Source organism: Mchenga conophoros, linkage group LG5 (genome assembly GCF_057382185.1).
Source record: "Mchenga conophoros isolate Kocher_MC1m ecotype Shallow Benthic linkage group LG5, M_conophoros_male_GT1.1, whole genome shotgun sequence".
In the NCBI taxonomy this organism is placed as follows: domain Eukaryota; kingdom Metazoa; phylum Chordata; class Actinopteri; order Cichliformes; family Cichlidae; genus Mchenga; species Mchenga conophoros.
Window position 1 is genome coordinate 12,921,880 of NC_140530.1, and position 21,957 is coordinate 12,943,836.

Genomic DNA, 21,957 nt, shown 5'->3' on the forward strand with positions numbered 1-21,957 from the left:
TTATATACCAGCTAGCCCAACTTCAGTAACCCTACAAACGTCACTGCTGTTTAGTTTTCTGTCTTCATTTATGCTGGAAGTGATAGCAGAGCTGTACGTTTTAATTTGTTTCCAAAACCCCGCAGTCAGGACATGCTATATTGTATTTAGATAGAAGCTAGCGAGCTAACTCCCTGCTAACTTCTAACTCCGTTAAATGTCATAAATTCCGTTTTCATGGATGCCTGGATGTTAAACTCAATTGTTACACCTGGTAGAGCAGAACGCTGATCATTTTATTAAAGATGAAAGACTTTAGACAGTTTTTCAACTCTCAGTAATGCCACAGTGATCGTTTGATATATGGACCTGCAGCGGAGTTTAGACCCAGACACGGCTAGTGATGTCAGACTGAACAACCGGATAGGCAAACATCTACTATCCCGGGTTTGTTTATGTTTTGCACTTTTACAGATTATATAATATAACATCTTGGTTTAAATCAATTCATACAAGTTTGTTAAGTTAACATGTTCTTTATTTCAACTGTTAATTTGTATTGTTTAGAACTTACCTTACCTACCTGTCTTGCAGAAACAAAAGGAGGAAATGTAGTTTTACTTCCTGCTTTATACCTTCTGGGTTCATTTGAGGTCACAGGAAGAGACCAAGTGCAGAAGGGGAAGAACTCTTATAATTTAATAAAGTTGATTTTAGAGGGTTTATGAAGAGATAGATTTATTGTTGTAATATGTATTGATTACACCAGAGTTTATGTTGCCAGTAAAGAGGAGTAGTAGAGGTTTGAATATAATCATGTTCATCTTACCTACCTACTGAATGGAATAGTCCAGAGGAGAGATTGTTTGGTTAAGTGGACTATTTAAGCAGAAGAACTCTGAAGTGTTTCAGAGGAGAAAGGTTCAGGTCAGTGTAGCTGTGTGCAGTTTGACCTTAATTTCTGTTGATTTAAGTTCAGTTATGTTTATTTGAACTGAGTTAATTATAGAGTTGAGTTTCTTATTTGTTTTTTTGTAAATATTGTTTGGGCCACAAAATGGTGAATAAATCACTTGCTACACTGGGCAGCATCAGTCTCCTGCACTTCTTTGACCGCTTAAGTCGAGTCCTACCACAAGGACGAATCACTTATAAAAACATATGCAGCACCAGTGTTGTGCACAAAATGTACTGATAATGTCCTTATTTGACATTATGGTTAAATCTATACATTAGCTTGCGTGTGACTGTGAACTCATTCAGTTTATATTGTTTTCAGTCTGAAATAGCTGCAAGTTAGAAATGATCCAGTGATTGTCAGGGTGGTGTGATGACACCAAGTTACTTTATTTCTGAAAAGTTAATAATAAGCAGGGTGAAACACTGAACTGTGTCCCCACTGTTAGGACATATGTGCTGTTAAGGTCCGTGTATCAAGAGAATGGAAACTTTGTTTCAGCAGCTGGTAAGATTTTTCCTATATTTGCGCCATAAAAGTTAATACATGTATTGTAAATATGTACATGTGGATTTTAAATATAATATTTATATATAAATGTATAAAAAAAATTTACGTTTCTGTTAAAATGTTTCGTGACAAATCTGTCACATTGCACATGTCTAATTTTATGCGTAATGCGGATAATTTTCTTTTTAAATTGTATTTATTTATTTTTTACAATTTTTTTTATTTCCTGAACTCAGGGGAGTTATCTAAACCACAATTTCAGCTGAGTCACACTACTCTCTCAGTTATTAAACCATTTCGCTGGTACAGCTAACATGACACTGAGCTCAAATTTACATGATTACAATCTATGACTGAAGTGTGATCATGAAAAGATTCAAAAAAGGTGATTATTATTGTTTTTCTGTGAACTTTCAGACACAGCTAGAAATGAAACAGTTACAGTTTATGAATCAGACAGGGTAAACTTAAGTCTAATCTAATCTTTGTTTTATTCACAACTTGTGTTTAAAAAAAAATCAGTAAATCCAATTTTAAAATCTAGATTTTCTCACTCATTTAAACATGTTTGAAATCTTTGTTAATACCCATTCTCCAAAAGTTTGACTGTGACTTTAAAAATATAGGCAGCATCTTTACAGGTGATAGTAAACACATTTATAAAAGTGATTCATCGGATTTCTCTCCTTTACTTCAGACCCATGGCAACGCTCTATTCCTCATCCTTGTTTTGGGATTAGGAGGAAGCTTTCAGGTCGGCTTCCATATCACTGGACTGAGTTCTCCTTCGCCGGTGAGACACGTCGCCTTTATCATTTCTTCTCCATTCTGTCTCGATTATCTGGATCACATTTAATAACAGTTTAAATCTATCTCCACAGTACATCCAGCGCTTCATCAACAGCAGCTGGTATGACAGATACGGAGAGCCTCCACATCCGCAGACGGTCACAATGATCTGGTCTCTTATTGTTTCCATGTTTGCTGTCGGGGGACTCTTCGGTGCCATCAGTGTCAAATTTATCTCAGACTTGCTGGGAAGGTGAGTATGAAGACAGATGTTGTACCAAGCTGTATAGCCTACGGAGACCTGAAGTCATGAGCTTTCCTTCTTCAGAAAAAAGGCAGTGATCTGCAACAGCTTCATTGCTGTTCTTGCAGCAGGATTCATGCTGACAAGTAAAAATGTCAACTCTTTCGAAATGATCATTGTGGCAAGATTTCTGTTTGGTTACTCAGCAGGTAAGTTGCCATATTCTACAGACTCCTTATTAATATGTTTTCACCACCTATACTCACCATGCTTGCTTTATGTGACCTGCAGGCTTGGGAATGAACACTCACTTAATATATCTTGGGGAGATTTCACCCAGAAAGATAAGAGGGATAGTGACTCTGACCTCAGCCACTTTTACGTCACTCGGGAAAGTGTCTGGGCAGACGTTTGGGTTGAGGTAAGCACCTGAAGTTGATATGAAAAAGAAAAATGGGCTTTAACCCATTGTCAAAAGCTACTGCAGCATATTATGACAATAGATTACAAATTAAACACAACATTTCATTTTGATTTTTCAGCGAGATCCTTGGCCGCGAGGACACGTGGGACATTCTCCTTAGTGTCGCTGCACTTTTCTCCTTTGTTCAGATTGTGATGTTGCCTTTTTTTCCTGAGACGCCAAGATATTTACTCATAGAGAAAGGTGATGATAAGGCATGCAAAAAAGGTTAGTAGCTTTGCGCAGTTTATGTATCAAACACGACCCCAGATGTTTATGAAAATGTGTTCTACAAACACATACTAGTTAAAGATAAATGATAGTCTTGTGAAATTACAAGTCAATCAGTCCCTGCGTGTTTTGTATTTGAGCAAAGTTGCACATTTTTCAGTTCTTATCCCCTCCGTGATTTGGGATTTTCTGGTTTCAGCTCTCCAGAGTCTGTGGGGCCAAGGTGACTACCAACAAGAAATGGATGAGATGTTGACTGAGCAGGCAGCCATTGAAGCAGCCCCACCAGTGAGCCTTCTGCAGCTGCTGAGAGACAGGACTGTCCGATGGCAGGTCATCACCATCTCCACCATCTACTGTTGCAACCAGCTGTCGGGCATGTCTACAGTATGAACAATACCATATAGTATTAGTATAATACCATATGATACAATATGATATATGATATAGGATTGCTAAATTGCAGAATGATACAACATTACAACAATTTTGTGACTTTTGGAGGTTCACGCACATGCATACATGACATATCTGTTCCTTCCATATCAAGTTTCTATCAACAGAATAGACTAAAATATAAATCAGATTTCATGCTGACTGTTTATAGCCTAATAGTGCCTCTTTTCTTCCCAGATTAGTACCTTTACTTATGACATCTTCCTGGAGGCAGGTATACCAAAGAAGAAGATCCGCTATATCACTCTCGGTCTTGGAGTGGCTGAAATTCTCACCTCGCTCACCTGTGTAAGCAAACACTCAGTCTGTGCCTGAGCTCATCTTTGTAAATGAGCATTTTAAGTGTATACATCCTTTCATTTCTACTATTAGAGACAATCTTCTTATGACAAGTCTGTCATTATTTTCTCCCTTCCTCAATTTCAGGGTCTTCTCATTGACCTCACAGGGAGAAGACCATTGCTGTTCGGCGGTTACGGTGTCATGTCTGCTTGCTGGATTTTTGTCACTGTCACACTCAACCTGAAGGTAAACCATTACCAGTGGTGGGCAACATAATATTAATAAAAGTAAAAGCAATGTAAAGAAAGCAAAACAAAAACAGTTGATTTGTTAAAGACAACAAATGTCAGGTGTGTGAAGAGACTGAGGACCCAAGTGCAGGCAAACGGAGACGAGGGTGGATGATAACAAAAAACGAGCCTTTATGGACAGCTGAACAAAAACTACAAACAGGTGGAACAGAGAAAACTAAGCAAAACCTAAACTGGGAAAAACTATGCATAAACATATAACCTGAGGGTGGAAACCACAGGCCAGAAAAGAGAGACCAGGAAACGCGGGTAAAGCTGACGGAAGAAATACAGAAGCAACATGGAAGAAAACAAGCAGACGGACCAACAAGGGACAAAGGGAAGTACACACAATAAATACACACAAGGTAACGATGGAAATGCAAACAGGATGTTCCTTGAGTTGACTGTTGTTGTAATTTGGTGCAATATAAAAAAAATTGAATTGAATTAAATTGAATAGGAGGGAGATACAGCTGAACCTAATTAGAAGTGATGAGACAGGGAGGAAGCAAAACAGAATACACTGACATAAAACACGGACTTTCAAAGTAAAACAGGAAATACATGAACACAGAGACCTGAAACGTTGGCACAGGAAGGCACAGAGTGGGCATAACACGGAACACAGGAGAGGCACATAAACAAAACCTAAAGACTGGAAAATCACAGATGACACCGTTTCTACTCGTCAAGATCAAGGATCAAGGAAGTTTTCTTTTCATTTGCAACACGTTTACATGAGGTGGAATGAAATTACGTACACACGGTCCCGGTTATCCATAGAAGGGAAAAGAAACAGAATAACGAAGAAACTAAAAAAAACACAACTAACAAATAGCAAGTAATGAAATAATACAATATAAGTAGAGTGCAACAACCTGAGTACCAGTATGGAGTATAAATATAGAAATATAGGTATAAACATTTTAGCAGCAAGAGGGCATGATGACCAGCATTAATAAAGTGATGGTGTCAGTAAAGTATCAGTAGTATAACAGTTCTTGTCCATTTATGCATTGAGAAGTCTCACAGCTTCTGGAATGAAGCTGTTTCTGTCTAGTAGTTTTGCATTTAATGCTCCTCAGCCTCCTGCCTGAGGGGAGCAGGACAAAGAGTGTGTGTGCTTGGTGAGTGGGGTCCTTCATGATACAGGTAGGCCTCTTCCTGCATCTGGAGGTGTACATGTCTGTGACGGTTGGGACAACAACTGTCTGTGTAGCCTTCACTGGAAAGTACACTAGTAACAATATTGCCAATATGACTGAAGATGACCTGTTTCATAAAGGGGAAAATGTGTATAAGCTATCACTGCTGTGATGATAAAAGGCAGAAATATAGAAATTAATCTGATGCAAAATCAAATATATGCATTGAAAACTGTCTTTCACACAGGATTCCAGCTACTGGGTTCCATACATTACTGTGAGTTTGATGGTTGTCTTCATCATGTTCTTTTGTGGAGGACCTGGTAAGCATAAAGCACTTATACATACATATGTAGCTTAACGTTTTTAGTATCCAGTACATCACACCTGTAGCAGTTATGGAAAACGTGTCTATATGCAAAGATAACAAGGTCAATTCCCTGTTCTTTCTCTGATTCTCACAGGAGGAGCCACACCAACGCTCAACAGTGAGCTCTTCATTCAGTCTAATCGAATGGCATCACTCGTCCTCACAGGGCTGCAGCGGTGGTTTATGTTTGCAGTGATGGGCCTGGTCTTTCCATTCCTCATTGTACGTACGACCAAACTGAAAATAAGCAGCGCATTACACTATAACACCCACAGGGATCTATATGTTGTGCTGAAATTATGAATGTCGTTTCTTTCCCAGGATGCTCTCAGCTCGTACTTATTTGTGCTGTTTGCCTCTGCCTGCATGCTGGGTAGTCTTTATACCTTCTTCCTTTTGCCTGAGACTAAAGGCAAGACCCTGCTGGAGATCTCAGAGGAGTTTAAAGCCATCACTGTCTGTGGGAAATCCTTTGCAGAAGAAACGAGAACAGAGACCAGGTTGTGATGAGGACCACGTATAGCTACAGCAAAAAACATGAGGAAAAAAACAATTTTTCTTTCAGGACAAGATTGAATGACTGTGGAAAAAACGTGCTTTGCAAATAAATGACTCACAATGACATTAAACAATGTTACAATTCCCAAAATTTGGAATCTTTCCAACTTCAGTTTTTGCTTTTTAGTTGCTTCTGCTATTTTCTGTTTGTCCATAAATGGTGACTGTTGTGCAATCAGATCCTGTACGAAGTTTTTTCTTGGCCCACGTTTCTTTACAACTAACAACAACTAACCTGCATAATGGGCTTCCATTACAATTCTAAGATGCAGTATTAAGTAATCATCAGGTAATGGCATAATATCATTATGCAATTTTCCATATGCCCAAACACCAACATAAATACATATCCTAGTAATGAGAACATGCATAAAGTTCTTCTTTTATGCTCTTAAATGCCACTAGTTTAGCCAAAAGCAAAGTTGGAGAAAAGGAGCGCTTCAGAGAAAATGTCGTAGTGAAAGGAAGGCTCACTTTATGATGTTTCACTAAACCCCAAAGGTGCTCTGTTGGCCTGATCTGGTGACTGTCATGTTCAGTTTGAGATGATTCTGGAAACAACCATCAGAAGATGGGTACACTGATCGTAAAGGGATGGACATGGTCAGTACCATTTTGCAGGTAGGTTGTGGCATTAAAACAATGCTCTTTTGTTACTAAGGGATCCTGCCCATGTCCAAATGCACATTTCTATGTTGTTTACACCAGATTTTGAGCCTACTATCTGAATGTTGAAGCAGAAATCAAGACCAGGGTATTTCCTGTTCCAAGTTGACTGGAGTGGCACCCTGTGTGGTGTTTAAACTTCAGTATGTGTAGTGTGCATAGTGTTAAGCTCTTCCACATACCTTGGTTGAAATGAGTAGTTATTTGAGATGCTGTTGCTTGTTTATCAGCTTGAACAAGTCTGGCCATTCTCCTCTGATGTGTGGCACGAACAAGACCAAAGTCACTTAAATCACCTTTCTTCCATCTTGAGCTGTTGCTGATTAGATATTTGCCTTAACAAGTAATATAACTTGACAACACACCTCTTCACGTTTACACTGTGTCCCTTCCTGTTTGAGGAAGCTACACATGCTGATAAAACGAGAAGTGAGAGCAGCGGAGAGGATCGTAGGTGTTTCTTTTCCCTCCCTCCAGGACACCTATTGCACCCGCTTTAGACTTTTATTTTATTTTTAGCTTTTTATCTTTATGTTGTTTTAGTGTACACTGAGGGCCGTGGGAGCATTGCAATTTAAAATTCCTGTGGATGATCTGTACACGTTTTTTTTTTTTTTTTTAAATAAAGCTGACTTTGACTTTGATTACAGTGAGAGCAAAACTGTGAATACAGTGATGAAAATGGTCAGTACTTTCAAGAATGGTGTGTATATAGCTTTAATATTTAGATATATTATTAACGAATCGCACAATAACAGTGGCGTTGTTCACACTAATCTCCAAAATCTTTTGCTAAATAACTAAAGAATCTATTCATGTAATGAGCTGCAGCGTCTTGTTTCAATAGTCCATGATGGAGTATTTCATTAAAATCCAAATGGTAGTGGTAAATGGACTTGCCTCATTCACAAAAGCACTTTTTCTAAACTCTTGCTATTTATCATCTGATAGAAGCATTGGAGACCTGGGGCCTGTTCTTCGTACCTCGCTAAGTAAGTTAGCTGGATTAGATTGTTGACGATTTTGCGTGATCCTGGATCGTTCGGTTCCCCAAAGCTCATCCGGGACTTGCTGTCATAGCAACAGAGCCGTAAGCGTAAACCTGCTCGGGAGCAGGTTTACTTTATGTAAACAGGATTAGATCGCGGCCACGCAGGTATGTCCGCTTCATTTATACGAAAGCAACAGCGATATTCCACCACTGTTTCACCATAAATAAATAACATCAATGTAACTAAAGATAATGCAGCACTTGATCCTTTTATTGATGTCACACAGATACATACAGGTCATTTCCTAAAAAAGGGAAATGTACTATTAACATTCTATTACATGTATGTGATTATTACAGATGTAATTCATATTTCAGAGTAGTAATTGTAAATTACTTCGTGTAATCAAGATGAGAGACCACGGCTATAAAAGCGAAGGTGGATTTGGGAAGCCTGTCGCAGCCATGTCCTGTCCGTATACGCGAGCCACCCATTGCGGAAGGTGCAAGATTGATAAGGAGAGTCCTCAGAATTCAGCGTATATTGCGGGATAGACAGGATCCTTTAGCTCAGCGCGACAGTGTGCTCATTGAGAGATATCGATATTCCCGTGAGGGTATTATTTACTTAACCAACTTGTTGACGAGGGGGTGCAGGACCACCACCTGTCTTTTTTTCCTCTGCCCTTTTCTTGGTTGCTGTTATGAACAAACTAACAGAGTATTACAGGCCAGTATTACCTTGCCAAGAGACGAAAAGCAATCTAAGAGATAAATATTACCATTCTGTAGAATACTCCTGTATTCCACTTTTACTTGTTCCCATGTTCTTGTGGGTCCTGTTGTGGCTCTAATGTGAAAGGGGATATAATATAACATATTATAATATAATATAATGCCATATGATATTGGACAATATAGTGTCATATGATAGATCTACCCTACCGCCTACTGGTGTTGGCCAGAGGGGCCGATGGCGCGATATGGCAGCCTGGCTACAACCGTAGCTGCCTCCACCAGTGTGTGAATGTGGGAGTGAATGAATAGTGGTATCGTACAGCGCTTTGGGTGCCTTGGAAAGCGCTATATAAACCCAATCCATTATTATTATTATTATTAAATTACCTACGAGTTTGATTTGTCAGCAACTTTCTGCCAGCCCTCTCTCCTTGCTTTTGCAGCCTTTGCAGTGTTCTCTTGCGTTTTAATTAAACTCTGAAACTCCTGAAATCCCTCACTCATGAGTTCTTGCTCTGCTGCCGGAAAATACCGTGCACGCCCCTTCGACATTTTCGCCGACCAATCAGCGGGTTGCCGATCAATGTTTCTACTATCGATGCGTAGCCCCTTTTACGACACCCAGTGATGTCACATTACTGCGTCCAGCTGTACTAATCGTCAACAGCAGGTGTGTTCGGGGAACCGGATTAGCGAGCTCACGGTTAGCGCGATGGTTTGGTCTTGGATGTGTCATTTGATCTTGGATGTAGTAAGCAATGTACGAAGAACAGGCCCCTGGTCAGCCAGCTCGCACAGTGCGTTGTTTGCGTTGGCCTGTGGAGGGATGTAAACTCCGACCAGCATGAAGGAAGAAAACTCCCGCGGTGAATAAAAAGGTTTACAGTTGATGAAAAAACTTTCCAAGTGTGGGCTGCAGTGTTTCTGTAACACTGTGACATCAGTACACCAACCTTCATTAATGTAGAAGCAGACTCCACCACCCTTTGTTTTCCCTGAGAGCTCTGTTTCGCGGTCCGCCCGGTGAAGTTGGAAGCCCGGCAGATTTAAAACAGCGTCTGGGACTCGCTCACTGAGCCAGGTTTCAGTGAAGCAGAGGGCAGCAGAGCGTGCAAAGTCCTTGTTAGTCCGGTTTAAGAGCAGTAATTCGTCGACTTTGTTTGGAAGAGAGCGGAGATTCGCGAGGTGAATGGAGGGGAGTGCCGTGCGGAATCCTCGCCAACGTAGTTTCACCAGCGCGACTCCCCCGTCTATGTCTTCTCCAGGAGCCACAGAGAGCTGCTGCACCTCCAACTAAAATCTCCAAAAAACTTTCCAGGTTTGTGAAAAATGGATAAGAACTATAGTGAGACGACTGCCTGATGTTTAGCAGTTGATCTCTGGAGAAAGTGGTGTGGTCTGAGTGACCAAAAGCGCAGAAAATAAACAGCATCTCAAATAACTACTCATTTCAACCAAGGTATGTGGAAGAGCTTAACAGTATGCACACTACACATACTGAAGTTTAAACACCACACGGGGTGCCACTCCAGTCAACTTAGAACAGGAAATCACCTGGTCTTGATTTCTGCTTCAACATTCAGATAGTAGGCTCAAAATCTGGTGTAAACAACATAGAAAAGTGCATTTGGAGATGGGCAGGATCCCTTAGTAACAAAAGTGAAAAAAAGAGAAAAAAGAAAAACAAGGGATCTAAAATTAAACCTTGAGGGACACCCCAGTTAATTCTATAGCTGTTGTATGATTGATCCTCCATACGAAGAATTCTTAATTAGTGAAACATCATAAAGTGAGCCTTCCTTTCACTACTACGTTTTCTCTGAAGCGCTCCTTTTCTCCAACTTTGCTGTTGGCTAAACTAGTGGCATTTAAGAGCATAGTGTTTGGGCATATGGAAAATTGCATAATGATATTATGCCATTACCTGATGATTACTTAATACTGTATCTTAGAATTGTAATGGAAGCCCATTATGCAGGTTAGTTGTTGTCAGAGATGGGCAGTAACGCGTTACTGCCGATTACTTAAGTAATCCGATTACTCTTTTCAAGTAACGAGTAAAGTAAGGGATTATTATTGAAAAAATGACTCTGCGGTGGTTGGATGCATCAGCAGGGATGATGAGACAGAGTACCGGGCTGTGGTCGACTCCTTTGTCACGTGGTGTGAGCAGAATCATCTGCAGCTCAACGTGGCAAAGACCAAGGAACTGATCGTGGGCTTCAGGAAGACCAGGAAACACTTGACCCCTGTTTCAATCCAGGGGGTCAGTGTTGACATTGTGGAGGACTATAAATACCTTGGAGTACACATTGACAATAAACTGGACTGGGCTAAAAACACCACAGCACTTTACAGGAAGGGCCAGAGTCGTCTCTATTTTTTGAGGCGACTGAGGTCCTTCAACATATGCCAGAAAATGCTGAGGATTTTCTATGAGTCTGTTGTGGCCAGTGCAATCCTCTATGCTGTTGCATGCTGGGGGAGCAGGCTGAGGGTCGCAGATGCCAACAGACTCAATAAACTAATCTGTAAGGCCAGCAATGTTGTGGGGATGGAGCTGGACTCCCTCAAGGTGGTGTCGGAGAGGCGGATGCTGTCCAAGATAAAGACAATGTTGGATAACACCTCCCACCCACTCCATGACATGTTGGTCAGTCACAGGAGCTCGTTCAGTGAGAGACTGAGATTACCGAAAAGCACCACTGAACGACACAGGAAATCTTTCCTGCCTGTGGCCATCTCCCTGTACAACGCATCCACTTAACACACTGTTTGCTGCTATAACTACACGTTTCTTTTTCAGCTATTTATTTATGAGTGACTTATGTATGTATGTATATATATGTATATATTGTACTATTCTTAGTTAGTGTATTGTCTGTCTTGTCTTAATGTTGGTTTATAATGGAGCACTGTAACAAAAAATAATTTCCCCCAGGGATCAATAAAGTATTCCGATTCTGATTGAAAAAATGGTAATTAGATTACCGTTACTTTTCCGTAGGAACGCTGCGTTACTGCGTTACTAAAACCGTGATTTTTTTTGTGTGAATGTCGCATGACAGTGACGTAAGCAATTGCAACGTTCCTGACAACAGCTGTGTGCAGATCAACAATGGATAATATATCGAGTGCGGGAGAGAGTATGAGCGTGCAGCGTTTAAAGTGTGGAAGTACTGACCTTACTTTAAGTTTGATTCCATAAAAAGTGACAAAAACATTAGCGTCCATTAGCATTGTGCGTGGGAAGAAAACATTTTTTTACAGCGAAAAAAATCCCCTAAACTTCCAAGCAAGCACCAAGTGCGCTACGATGTAATGGGGAATTCACAGAAAAACTCGTGGATTCTTCAACTGACCTCTGCGGCACACCTGCACCAGGGTAAACCTCCGCCTACCTCACTCCTGCTTTACAGGTGAAAATAGAGCAAAAGGACCGCTAGTCTTTGACTTTATTTATTTTGTGCTGTGTTTTACTTGCATCTATTTGCTTGATTCATAAAGTTAAAAGACTAAAACTAATAAAACAAGTTTTAAAAAGGGACTTTTCCATTTGATTACATTTTGTATGATGGATTATGTAGAAAAAGTAGAATTGGGCTGAAAGATCTATCGCTTTATCACCTATTCAGGTTGTAAATAGTGTTTTTAAAAAGTAACTAAGTAATTAATTACCTTTGAAAATAAGTAATCAGTAAAGTAACGGGATTACTTTTTTGGGGAAGTAATCCGTAATTAGTTACTGATTACTTTTTTCAAGTAACTTGACCAACACTGGTTGTTGTTAGTTGTAAAGAAACGTGGGCCAAGAAAAAACTTCGTACAGGATCTGATTGCACAACAGTCACCATTTATGGACAAACAGAAAATAGCAGAAGCAACTAAAAAGCAAAAACTGAAGTTGGAAGATTCCAAATTTTGGGAATTGTAACATTGTTTAATGTCATTGTGAGTCATTTATTTGCAAAGCACGTTTTTTTCCACAGTCATTCAATCTTGTCCTGAAAGAAAAATTGTTTTTTCCCTCATGTTTTTTGCTGTAGCTATACGTGGTCCTCATCACAACCTGGTCTCTGTTCTCGTTTCCTCTGCAAAGGATTTCCCACAGACGGTGATGGCTTTAAACTCCTCTGAGATCTCCAGCAGGGTCTTGCCTTTAGTCTCAGGCAAAAGGAAGAAGGTATAAAGACTACCCAGCATGCAGGCAGAGGCAAACAGCACAAATAAGTACGAGCTGAGAGCATCCTGGGAAAGAAACGACATTCATGATTTCAGCATAACATATAGATCCCTGTGGGTGTTATAGTGTAATGCGCTGCTTATTTTCAGTTTGGTCGTATGTACAATGAGGAATGGAAAGACCAGGCCCATCACTGCAAACATAAACCACCCCTGCAGCCCTGTGAGGACGAGTGATGCCATTCGATTAGACTGAATGAAGAGCTCACTGTTGAGCGTTGGTGTGGCTCCTCCTGTGAGAATCAGAGAAAGAACAGGGAATTGACCTTGTTATCTTTGCATATAGACACGTTTTCCATAACCGCTACAGGTGTGATGTACTGGATACTAAAAACGTTACGCTACATATGTATAAGTGCTTTACCCTTACCAGGTCCTCCACAAAAGAACATGATGAAGACAACCATCAAACTCACAGTAATGTATGGAACCCAGTAGCTGGAATCCTGTGTGAAAGACAGTTTTCAATGCATATATTTGATTTTGCATCAGATTAATTTCTATATTTCTGCCTTTTATCATCACAGCAGTGATAGCTTATACACATTTTCCCCTTTATGAAACAGGTCATCTTCAGTCATATTGGCAATATTGTTACTAGTGTACTTTCCAGTGAAGGCTACACAGACAGTTGTTGTCCCAACCGTCACAGACATGTACACCTCCAGATGCAGGAAGAGGCCTACCTGTATCATGAAGGACCCCACTCACCAAGCACACACACTCTTTGTCCTGCTCCCCTCAGGCAGGAGGCTGAGGAGCATTAAATGCAAAATACTAGACAGAAACAGCTTCATTCCAGAAGCTGTGAGACTTCTCAATGCATAAATGGACAAGAACTGTTATACTACTGATACTTTACTGACACCATCACTTTATTAATGCTGGTCATCATGCCCTCTTGCTGCTAAAATGTTTATACCTATATTTCTATATTTATACTCCATACTGGTACTCAGGTTGTTGCACTCTACTTATATTGTATTATTTCATTACTTGCTATTTGTTAGTTTCTTCGTTATTCTGTTTCTTTTCCCTTCTATGGATAACTGGGACCGTGTGTACGTAATTTCATTCCACCTCATGTAAACGTGTTGCAAATGAAAAGAAAACTTCCTTGATCCTTGATCTTGACGAGTAGAAACGGTGTCATCTGTGATTTTCCAGTCTTTAGGTTTTGTTTAGGTGCCTCTCCTGTGTTCCGTGTTATGCCCACTCTGTGCCTTCCTGTGCCAACGTTTCAGGTCTCTGTGTTCATGTATTTCCTGTTTTACTTTGAAAGTCCGTGTTTTATGTCAGTGTATTCTGTTTTGCTTCCTCCCTGTCTCATCACTTCTAATTAGGTTCAGCTGTATCTCCCTCCTATTCAATTTAATTCAATTCAATTTTTTTTATATTGCACCAAATTACAACAACAGTCAACTCAAGGAACATCCTGTTTGCATTTCCATCGTTACCTTGTGTGTATTTATTGTGTGTGCTTCCCTTTGTCCCTTGTTGGTCCGTCTGCTTGTTTTCTTCCATGTTGCTTCTGTATTTCTTCCGTCAGCTTTACCCGCGTTTCCTGGTCTCTCTTTTCTGGCCTGTGGTTTCCACCCTCAGGTTATATGTTTATGCATAGTTTTTCCCAGTTTAGGTTTTGCTTAGTTTTCTCTGTTCCACCTGTTTGTAGTTTTTGTTCAGCTGTCCATAAAGGCTCGTTTTTTGTTATCATCCACCCTCGTCTCCGTTTGCCTGCACTTGGGTCCTCAGTCTCTTCACACACCTGACATTTGTTGTCTTTAACAAATCAACTGTTTTTGTTTTGCTTTCTTTACATTGCTTTTACTTTTATTAATATTATGTTGCCCACCACTGGTAATGGTTTACCTTCAGGTTGAGTGTGACAGTGACAAAAATCCAGCAAGCAGACATGACACCGTAACCGCCGAACAGCAATGGTCTTCTCCCTGTGAGGTCAATGAGAAGACCCTGAAATTGAGGAAGGGAGAAAATAATGACAGACTTGTCATAAGAAGATTGTCTCTAATAGTAGAAATGAAAGGATGTATACACTTAAAATGCTCATTTACACAGATGAGCTCAGGCACAGACTGAGTGTTTGCTTACACAGGTGAGCGAGGTGAGAATTTCAGCCACTCCAAGACCGAGAGTGATATAGCGGATCTTCTTCTTTGGTATACCTGCCTCCAGGAAGATGTCATAAGTAAAGGTACTAATCTGGGAAGAAAAGAGGCACTATTAGGCTATAAACAGTCAGCATGAAATCTGATTTATATTTTAGTCTATTCTGTTGATAGAAACTTGATATGGAAGGAACAATGAAGTCTCATATATACAGATATCAATAGATATATTGATCTGTAGTTATACAGATATGTCATGTATGCATGTGCGTGAACCTCCAAAAGTCACAAAATTGTTGTAATGTATCATTTTGCAATTTAGCAATCCTATATCATATATCATATTGTATCATATGGTATTATACTAATACTATATGGTATTGTTCATACTGTAGAAATGCCCGACAGCTGGTTGCAACAGTAGATGATGGAGATGGTGATGACCTGCCATCGGACAGTCCTGTCTCTCAGCAGCTGCAGAAGGCTCACTGGTGGGGCTGCTTCAATGGCTGCCTGCTCAGTCAACATCTCATCCATTTCTTGTTGGTAGTCACCTTGGCCCCACAGACTCTGGAGAGCTGAAACCAGAAAATCCCAAATCACGGAGGGGATAAGAACTGAAAAATGTGCAACTTTGCTCAAATACAAAACACGCAGGGACTGATTGACTTGTAATTTCACAAGACTATCATTTATCTTTAACTAGTATGTGTTTGTAGAACACATTTTCATAAACATCTGGGGTCGTGTTTTATACATAAACTGCGCAAAGCTACTAACCTTTTTTGCATGCCTTATCATCACCTTTCTCTATGAGTAAATATCTTGGCGTCTCAGGAAAAAAAGGCAACATCACAATCTGAACAAAGGAGAAAAGTGCAGCGACACTAAGGAGAATGTCCCACGTGTCCTCGCGGCCAAGGATCTCGCTGAAAAATCAAAATGAAATGTTGTGTTTAATTTGTAATCTATTGTCATAATATGCTGCAGTAGCTTTTGACAATGGGTTAAAGCCCATTTTTCTTTTTCATATCAACTTCAGGTGCTTACCTTAACCCAAACGTCTGCCCAGACACTTTCCCGAGTGACGTAAAAGTGGCTGAGGTCAGAGTCACTATCCCTCTTATCTTTCTGGGTGAAATCTCCCCAAGATATATTAAGTGAGTGTTCATTCCCAAGCCTGCAGGTCACATAAAGCAAGCATGGTGAGTATAGGTGGTGAAAACATATTAATAAGGAGTCTGTAGAATATGGCAACTTACCTGCTGAGTAACCAAACAGAAATCTTGCCACAATGATCATTTCGAAAGAGTTGACATTTTTACTTGTCAGCATGAATCCTGCTGCAAGAACAGCAATGAAGCTGTTGCAGATCATTGCCTTTTTTCTGAAGAAGGAAAGCTCATGACTTCAGGTCTCCGTAGGCTATACAGCTTGGTACAACATCTGTCTTCATACTCACCTTCCCAGCAAGTCTGAGATAAATTTGACACTGATGGCACCGAAGAGTCCCCCGACAGCAAACATGGAAACAATAAGAGACCAGATCATTGTGACCGTCTGCGGATGTGGAGGCTCTCCGTATCTGTCATACCAGCTGCTGTTGATGAAGCGCTGGATGTACTGTGGAGATAGATCTAAACTGTTATTAAATGTGATCCAGATAATCGAGACAGAATGGAGAAGAAATGATAAAGGCGACGTGTCTCACCGGCGAAGGAGAACTCAGTCCAGTGATATGGAAGCCGACCTGAAAGCTTCCTCCTAATCCCAAAATAAGGATGAGGAATAGAGCGTTGCCATGGGTCTGAAGTAAAGGAGAGAAATCCGATGAATCACTTTTATAAATGTGTTTACTATCACCTGTAAAGATGCTGCCTATATTTTTAAAGTCACAGTCAAACTTTTGGAGAATGGGTATTAACAAAGATTTCAAACATGTTTAAATGAGTGAGAAAATCTAGATTTTAAAATTGGATTTACTGATTTTTTTTTAAACACAAGTTGTGAATAAAACAAAGATTAGATTAGACTTAAGTTTACCCTGTCTGATTCATAAACTGTAACTGTTTCATTTCTAGCTGTGTCTAAAAGTTCACAGAAAAACAATAATAATCACCTTTTTTGAATCTTTTCATGATCACACTTCAGTCATAGATTGTAATCATGTAAATTTGAGCTCAGTGTCATGTTAGCTGTACCAGCGAAATGGTTTAATAACTGAGAGAGTAGTGTGACTCAGCTGAAACTGTGGTTTAGATAACTCCCCTGAGTTCAGGAACTAAAAATAAGCCACTCTGATTTTGTAAAAAATAAATAAATACAATTTAAAAAGAAAATTATCAGCATTACGCATAAAATTAGACATGTGCAATGTGACAGATTTGTCACGAAACATTTTAACAGAAACGTAAATTTTTTTATACATTTATATATAAATATTATATTTAAAATCCACATGTACATATTTACAATACATGTATTAACTTTTATGGCGCAAATATAGAAAAAATCTTACCAGCTGCTGAAACAAAGTTTCCATTCTCTTGATACACGGACCTTAACAGCACATATGTCCTAACAGTGGGGACACAGTTCAGTGTTTCACCCTGCTTATTATTAACTTTTCAGAAATAAAGTAACTTGGTGTCATCACACCACCCTGACAATCACTGGACCATTTCTAACTTGCAGCTATTTCAGACTGAAAACAATATAAACTGAATGAGTTCACAGTCACACGCAAGCTAATGTATAGATTTAACCATAATGTCAAATAAGGACATTATCAGTACATTTTGTGCACAACACTGGTGCTGCATATGTTTTTATAAGTGATTCGTCCTTGTGGTAGGACTCGACTTAAGCGGTCAAAGAAGTGCAGGAGACTGATGCTGCCCAGTGTAGCAAGTGATTTATTCACCATTTTGTGGCCCAAACAATATTTACAAAAAAACAAATAAGAAACTCAACTCTATAATTAACTCAGTTCAAATAAACATAACTGAACTTAAATCAACAGAAATTAAGGTCAAACTGCACACAGCTACACTGACCTGAACCTTTCTCCTCTGAAACACTTCAGAGTTCTTCTGCTTAAATAGTCCACTTAACCAAACAATTTCTCCTCTGGACTATTCCATTCAGTAGGTAGGTAAGATGAACATGATTATATTCAAACCTCTACTACTCCTCTTTACTGGCAACATAAACTCTGGTGTAATCAATACATATTACAACAATAAATCTATCTCTTCATAAACCCTCTAAAATCAACTTTATTAAATTATAAGAGTTCTTCCCCTTCTGCACTTGGTCTCTTCCTGTGACCTCAAATGAACCCAGAAGGTATAAAGCAGGAAGTAAAACTACATTTCCTCCTTTTGTTTCTGCAAGACAGGTAGGTAAGGTAAGTTCTAAACAATACAAATTAACAGTTGAAATAAAGAACATGTTAACTTAACAAACTTGTATGAATTGATTTAAACCAAGATGTTATATTATATAATCTGTAAAAGTGCAAAACATAAACAAACCCGGGATAGTAGATGTTTGCCTATCCGGTTGTTCAGTCTGACATCACTAGCCGTGTCTGGGTCTAAACTCCGCTGCAGGTCCATATATCAAACGATCACTGTGGCATTACTGAGAGTTGAAAAACTGTCTAAAGTCTTTCATCTTTAATAAAATGATCAGCGTTCTGCTCTACCAGGTGTAACAATTGAGTTTAACATCCAGGCATCCATGAAAACGGAATTTATGACATTTAACGGAGTTAGAAGTTAGCAGGGAGTTAGCTCGCTAGCTTCTATCTAAATACAATATAGCATGTCCTGACTGCGGGGTTTTGGAAACAAATTAAAACGTACAGCTCTGTTATCACTTCCAGCATAAATGAAGACAAACTAAACAGCAGTGACGTTTGTAGGGTTACTGAAGTTGGGCTAGCTGGTATATAATGATGTGCTACGTGACTGCTAGCGACACAGCTATGTTAGCATAATATAAACAAGCTAACTTTTTTTCCCACTCGATAAAAGTTAACGTGAGTGTTGTTGGTGGTCAGAAACAAATGTAATCGCATGGCAGGATGCTGTAAAAGGACCAAACTTCAGCCAGGAGAACAACTGAGATAATCCATCCACAATACGAGGTTAGTCATTCATATACTGCTGCATGGGCTGGGCTGTAGTTAGATCCTAAGGTTTTAAAAACTGAGCTTAAATAAATGATTAGCAGTAATAAAAGCAGAGGGAGGTCAACAGTGATCACTGACTGTTTTAGGAGCTTTTTGAGATCAAATAGAAGAAAATACATAACATTAAACATGTTAACAACACAAAAGCCATATTAAACGCAGACTACTTTAGACCCGGAAGTAGGATTCGTCGCGTCATCACTGAACAACCGGATTGCAGATTACATGTGAAATATGGTTAACTCAAAGCAAGAATGTTAACTAAGAATGTAGACAAATGGTCTTCTCACCCACTTTGTCACAGTCCTATTGCCAGTAGCTTGATTTGTTTTTCTCTCTGTTCCTGTTTCTTCTTATTCTTCTTATTTAAATCACGTGGAAAGATAAACTCTATTATTATCAGACCAGCAGAGTTTAGACGTAGACTAAGAACTGTGGCTGTCTATGAACATTTGAAAAAGGAATACACTCAATAAATTAAAGCAAACACTGCTAGCTATGATTTGCACTGGAAAAACTGTTGAATCTTCATCCTATAGAAGAAGAAACTACTTTTTTTTTTTTTTTTTTTTTTTTGCCTGTCCCGTTTGGCTCTTTTGCCATCAGAATTGTTGTCTAAAGGCAAACAAAGATGCACAACAGATTTACTTTACCAAATTGACCATCCCAGCCTTGCCGTAATGGTCCATTTGATTCACCTTTTATTGTTTATTTTATTTTCACTTACTGAATACGGGACAGACTTGACTGGGGGAAAGAAGGGGAGAAAGAAAGAAAGAGGGAAAGAGAAACAGCTGAGAAGAGGGACGGGGGAGAAGGGCAAAAAACATAAACCAACAGAATGGGTAGAGAAAAAAAAATGCATATATCAATCACCTGCTGAGAAAGAAAACAAGCAGAAGAGAACAAGAGTAATAGAATAAACAACATCACAATGATATATGGGAATATGACAGTAAATACTAAATATTAAACATTATTGCGCAGCACATAAGATCAACAGAACACAGTGTGCTTTGAGGTAGGAGCCAAAAAGGGTGTAGTTTGTGGGTGTGATCACCCGTGTGTACACCTGTAAACATGGACGCGCTTGTTTGTTTTTTTTTTTTAAAGGTTCCTTCATGTAATAATCTGCTAGAGGGTGTGGGGGGGGGGCCCACAGCCCCGTCCTCCAGGGCATGAAGCAGGTGTGGAGGAGATCAAAACTCCAGACATCCAGAGGCCCCCAGAATACAAGAGACCAAGGAAGACCAACAGAGGGGCAGCCGCGCCACTGTCCCAGAAAGAGCTGAGCTGTCCCAGATGAGGGTTCACTCAGCAGCCGCGGAGCAGAAGCCAGGGGGAGTTGCAGTGACGCGCCCGTGAGCTCCGCCGGCAGCCAGCCGTGCCTGAGTGACCGAGCCCCAGGCCGAGAGGCCGGGGGCACCCCACCTCCGAAGTGGCCCGAGCGAGCCCCAGGCTCCAGGCCCCGATAAGCGGCCGCCAAGGAGTGAGCCGGTGTGTACCTGGACGCCCATCCCCGGACACAAAGAACCACCAACGCACCGATGTCTGAAGGAGTCCGCCACTGGCAGGGGAAGTGGTGGTAGGGGGAGATAGGCCTCCAAACCTTGGAGGGCCTGAGATGTCCCCAGAGAGGTGGCGCCTGACACCCAACCTGACATATAGACACAGACATACAGGCACACACAGATACAAACATTCATTCCCACCCTCATGCTCTCATATGCACTTACTCCACACTCAACCAACGTGGAGACAGACATAAAGAGACGCTGTACACACGATCACACTCCCCAAGCGTACTCTACGAACCGGGTCTAGGTACCCTTGCCCCTGGAGGAGGGAACTGCACCCAGACCCAGGTGGTGTTACACTTTTCCCTGCAGTGGGGGGAGGCAGACCGCCCCGACTCTGCAGCAGCAGGAAGGCCCCACACTCCAGACCGCAGTCGGACGGCCAACTAAGAAGAAACTTCTTGTAATAATAACAGGCCACCATGGCAGGTAGCGTTGCGCAATTTTGACACAATCCCAAAGAGATCCGTATATCCTCCTAGAATCAATGCTGGGAGCTTTTACTTGTTAGTTACATGTGTACACCACTACACTATGGAGCAAATGTTGAATCTCCAGCTTATACTTAAGCAGTTTGTATTTTTCATTTTAAAATCTACAGTTTTGTGTCAACTAACAAGCAGATTTGTCATCTGCATTTACATTTTAAAAAATCCAGGTAGCCAAAATGTGCAAAATATTCTTTAAGGCAGGCTGACATTGTGACCGACATGTTGGTTTTCTATTAGTTTGCAGTGTCTCACACTTTCATAGTCAGACTCAGCCACTCAATCTATTATGCCTGATTTCAAAGCACCAATATGGCTACTTCATGATGTCCATCCTTTATGTATGGTCTACAGCTGGCATAAGAATACTTCAGTGACATTACCTGTCACAATAGTTGCATGGTGGTGGCTGTAGCTCAGGTGGTAGAGCGGTCGCCTGCTAATCTGAAGCTTGGTGGTGCGATCCCTCCAGTCTGCATGCCAAATATCCTTGAGCATGATAGCTACCCCAAGCTGGGGCCTGTTCTTCGTACGTCGCTTACTACATCCAAGATCAAATGACACATCCAAGACCAAACCATCGCGCTAACCGTGAGCTCGCTAATCCGGTTCCCCGAACACGCCTGCTGTTGACGATTAGTACAGCTGGACGC

General features: G+C 40.4%; 2 protein-coding genes across 5 annotated transcripts; one reads left to right on the forward strand and one right to left on the reverse strand.

Moving 5' to 3' along the window:
• The first annotated feature begins 1,330 nt into the window (after positions 1–1,330).
• Positions 1,331–6,499, forward strand: LOC146573903 (solute carrier family 2, facilitated glucose transporter member 9-like). Of its 2 annotated transcripts, none has more exons than XM_085273358.1 (12): positions 1,331–1,444; positions 2,145–2,240; positions 2,329–2,489; positions 2,565–2,689; positions 2,772–2,901; positions 3,023–3,171; positions 3,374–3,507; positions 3,808–3,918; positions 4,057–4,158; positions 5,598–5,673; positions 5,815–5,942; positions 6,042–6,499. In XM_085273358.1, exons 1-12 carry the CDS (start codon positions 1,421–1,423, stop codon positions 6,225–6,227), a joined length of 1,422 nt encoding a protein of 473 aa, XP_085129484.1. In that variant the 5' UTR covers positions 1,331–1,420; the 3' UTR covers positions 6,228–6,499. The 2 variants fall into 2 exon arrangements, with proteins under 2 accessions (XP_085129484.1, XP_085129483.1); XM_085273357.1 differs by having other exon boundaries at positions 3,374–3,561; positions 6,042–6,497.
• Positions 6,500–12,526: 6,027 nt separating this feature from the next.
• Positions 12,527–18,114, reverse strand: LOC146573904 (solute carrier family 2, facilitated glucose transporter member 9-like). 3 transcript variants are annotated; one of them, XM_085275516.1, is made up of 13 exons: positions 18,098–18,114; positions 17,560–17,618; positions 16,753–16,848; positions 16,504–16,664; positions 16,304–16,428; positions 16,092–16,221; positions 15,822–15,970; positions 15,486–15,619; positions 15,025–15,135; positions 14,785–14,886; positions 13,286–13,361; positions 13,021–13,148; positions 12,527–12,921 (listed from the first exon to the last, which is right to left on the reverse strand). In XM_085275516.1, exons 2-13 carry the CDS (start codon positions 17,581–17,583, stop codon positions 12,736–12,738), a joined length of 1,422 nt encoding a protein of 473 aa, XP_085131642.1. In that variant the 5' UTR covers positions 17,584–17,618; positions 18,098–18,114; the 3' UTR covers positions 12,527–12,735. The 3 variants fall into 3 exon arrangements, with proteins under 3 accessions (XP_085131642.1, XP_085131641.1, XP_085131643.1); XM_085275515.1 differs by having other exon boundaries at positions 15,432–15,619; XM_085275517.1 differs by having other exon boundaries at positions 12,729–12,921; positions 13,125–13,148; positions 15,432–15,619.
• Positions 18,115–21,957: the final 3,843 nt, after the last annotated feature.

What these genes read in the sequence shown, in the direction of transcription:
- LOC146573904 (XM_085275515.1), bottom strand. Translation starts at nt 17,583, where the DNA reads ATGGAAACTTTGTTTCAGCAGCTG. An exon ending in GACTGAGTTCTCCTTCGCCG is followed by an intron (nt 16,665 to 16,752) that starts GTGAGACACGTC and finishes CTATCTCCACAG; the next exon opens with TACATCCAGCGCTTCATCAA. An exon ending in GGGCAGACGTTTGGGTTAAG is followed by an intron (nt 15,971 to 16,091) that starts GTAAGCACCTGA and finishes TTGATTTTTCAG; the next exon opens with CGAGATCCTTGGCCGCGAGG.
- LOC146573903 (XM_085273357.1), top strand. Translation starts at nt 1,421, where the DNA reads ATGGAAACTTTGTTTCAGCAGCTG. An exon ending in AGCTGTCGGGCATGTCTACA is followed by an intron (nt 3,562 to 3,807) that starts GTATGAACAATA and finishes TTTTCTTCCCAG; the next exon opens with ATTAGTACCTTTACTTATGA. An exon ending in TGGTCTTTCCATTCCTCATT is followed by an intron (nt 5,943 to 6,041) that starts GTACGTACGACC and finishes TTTCTTTCCCAG; the next exon opens with GATGCTCTCAGCTCGTACTT.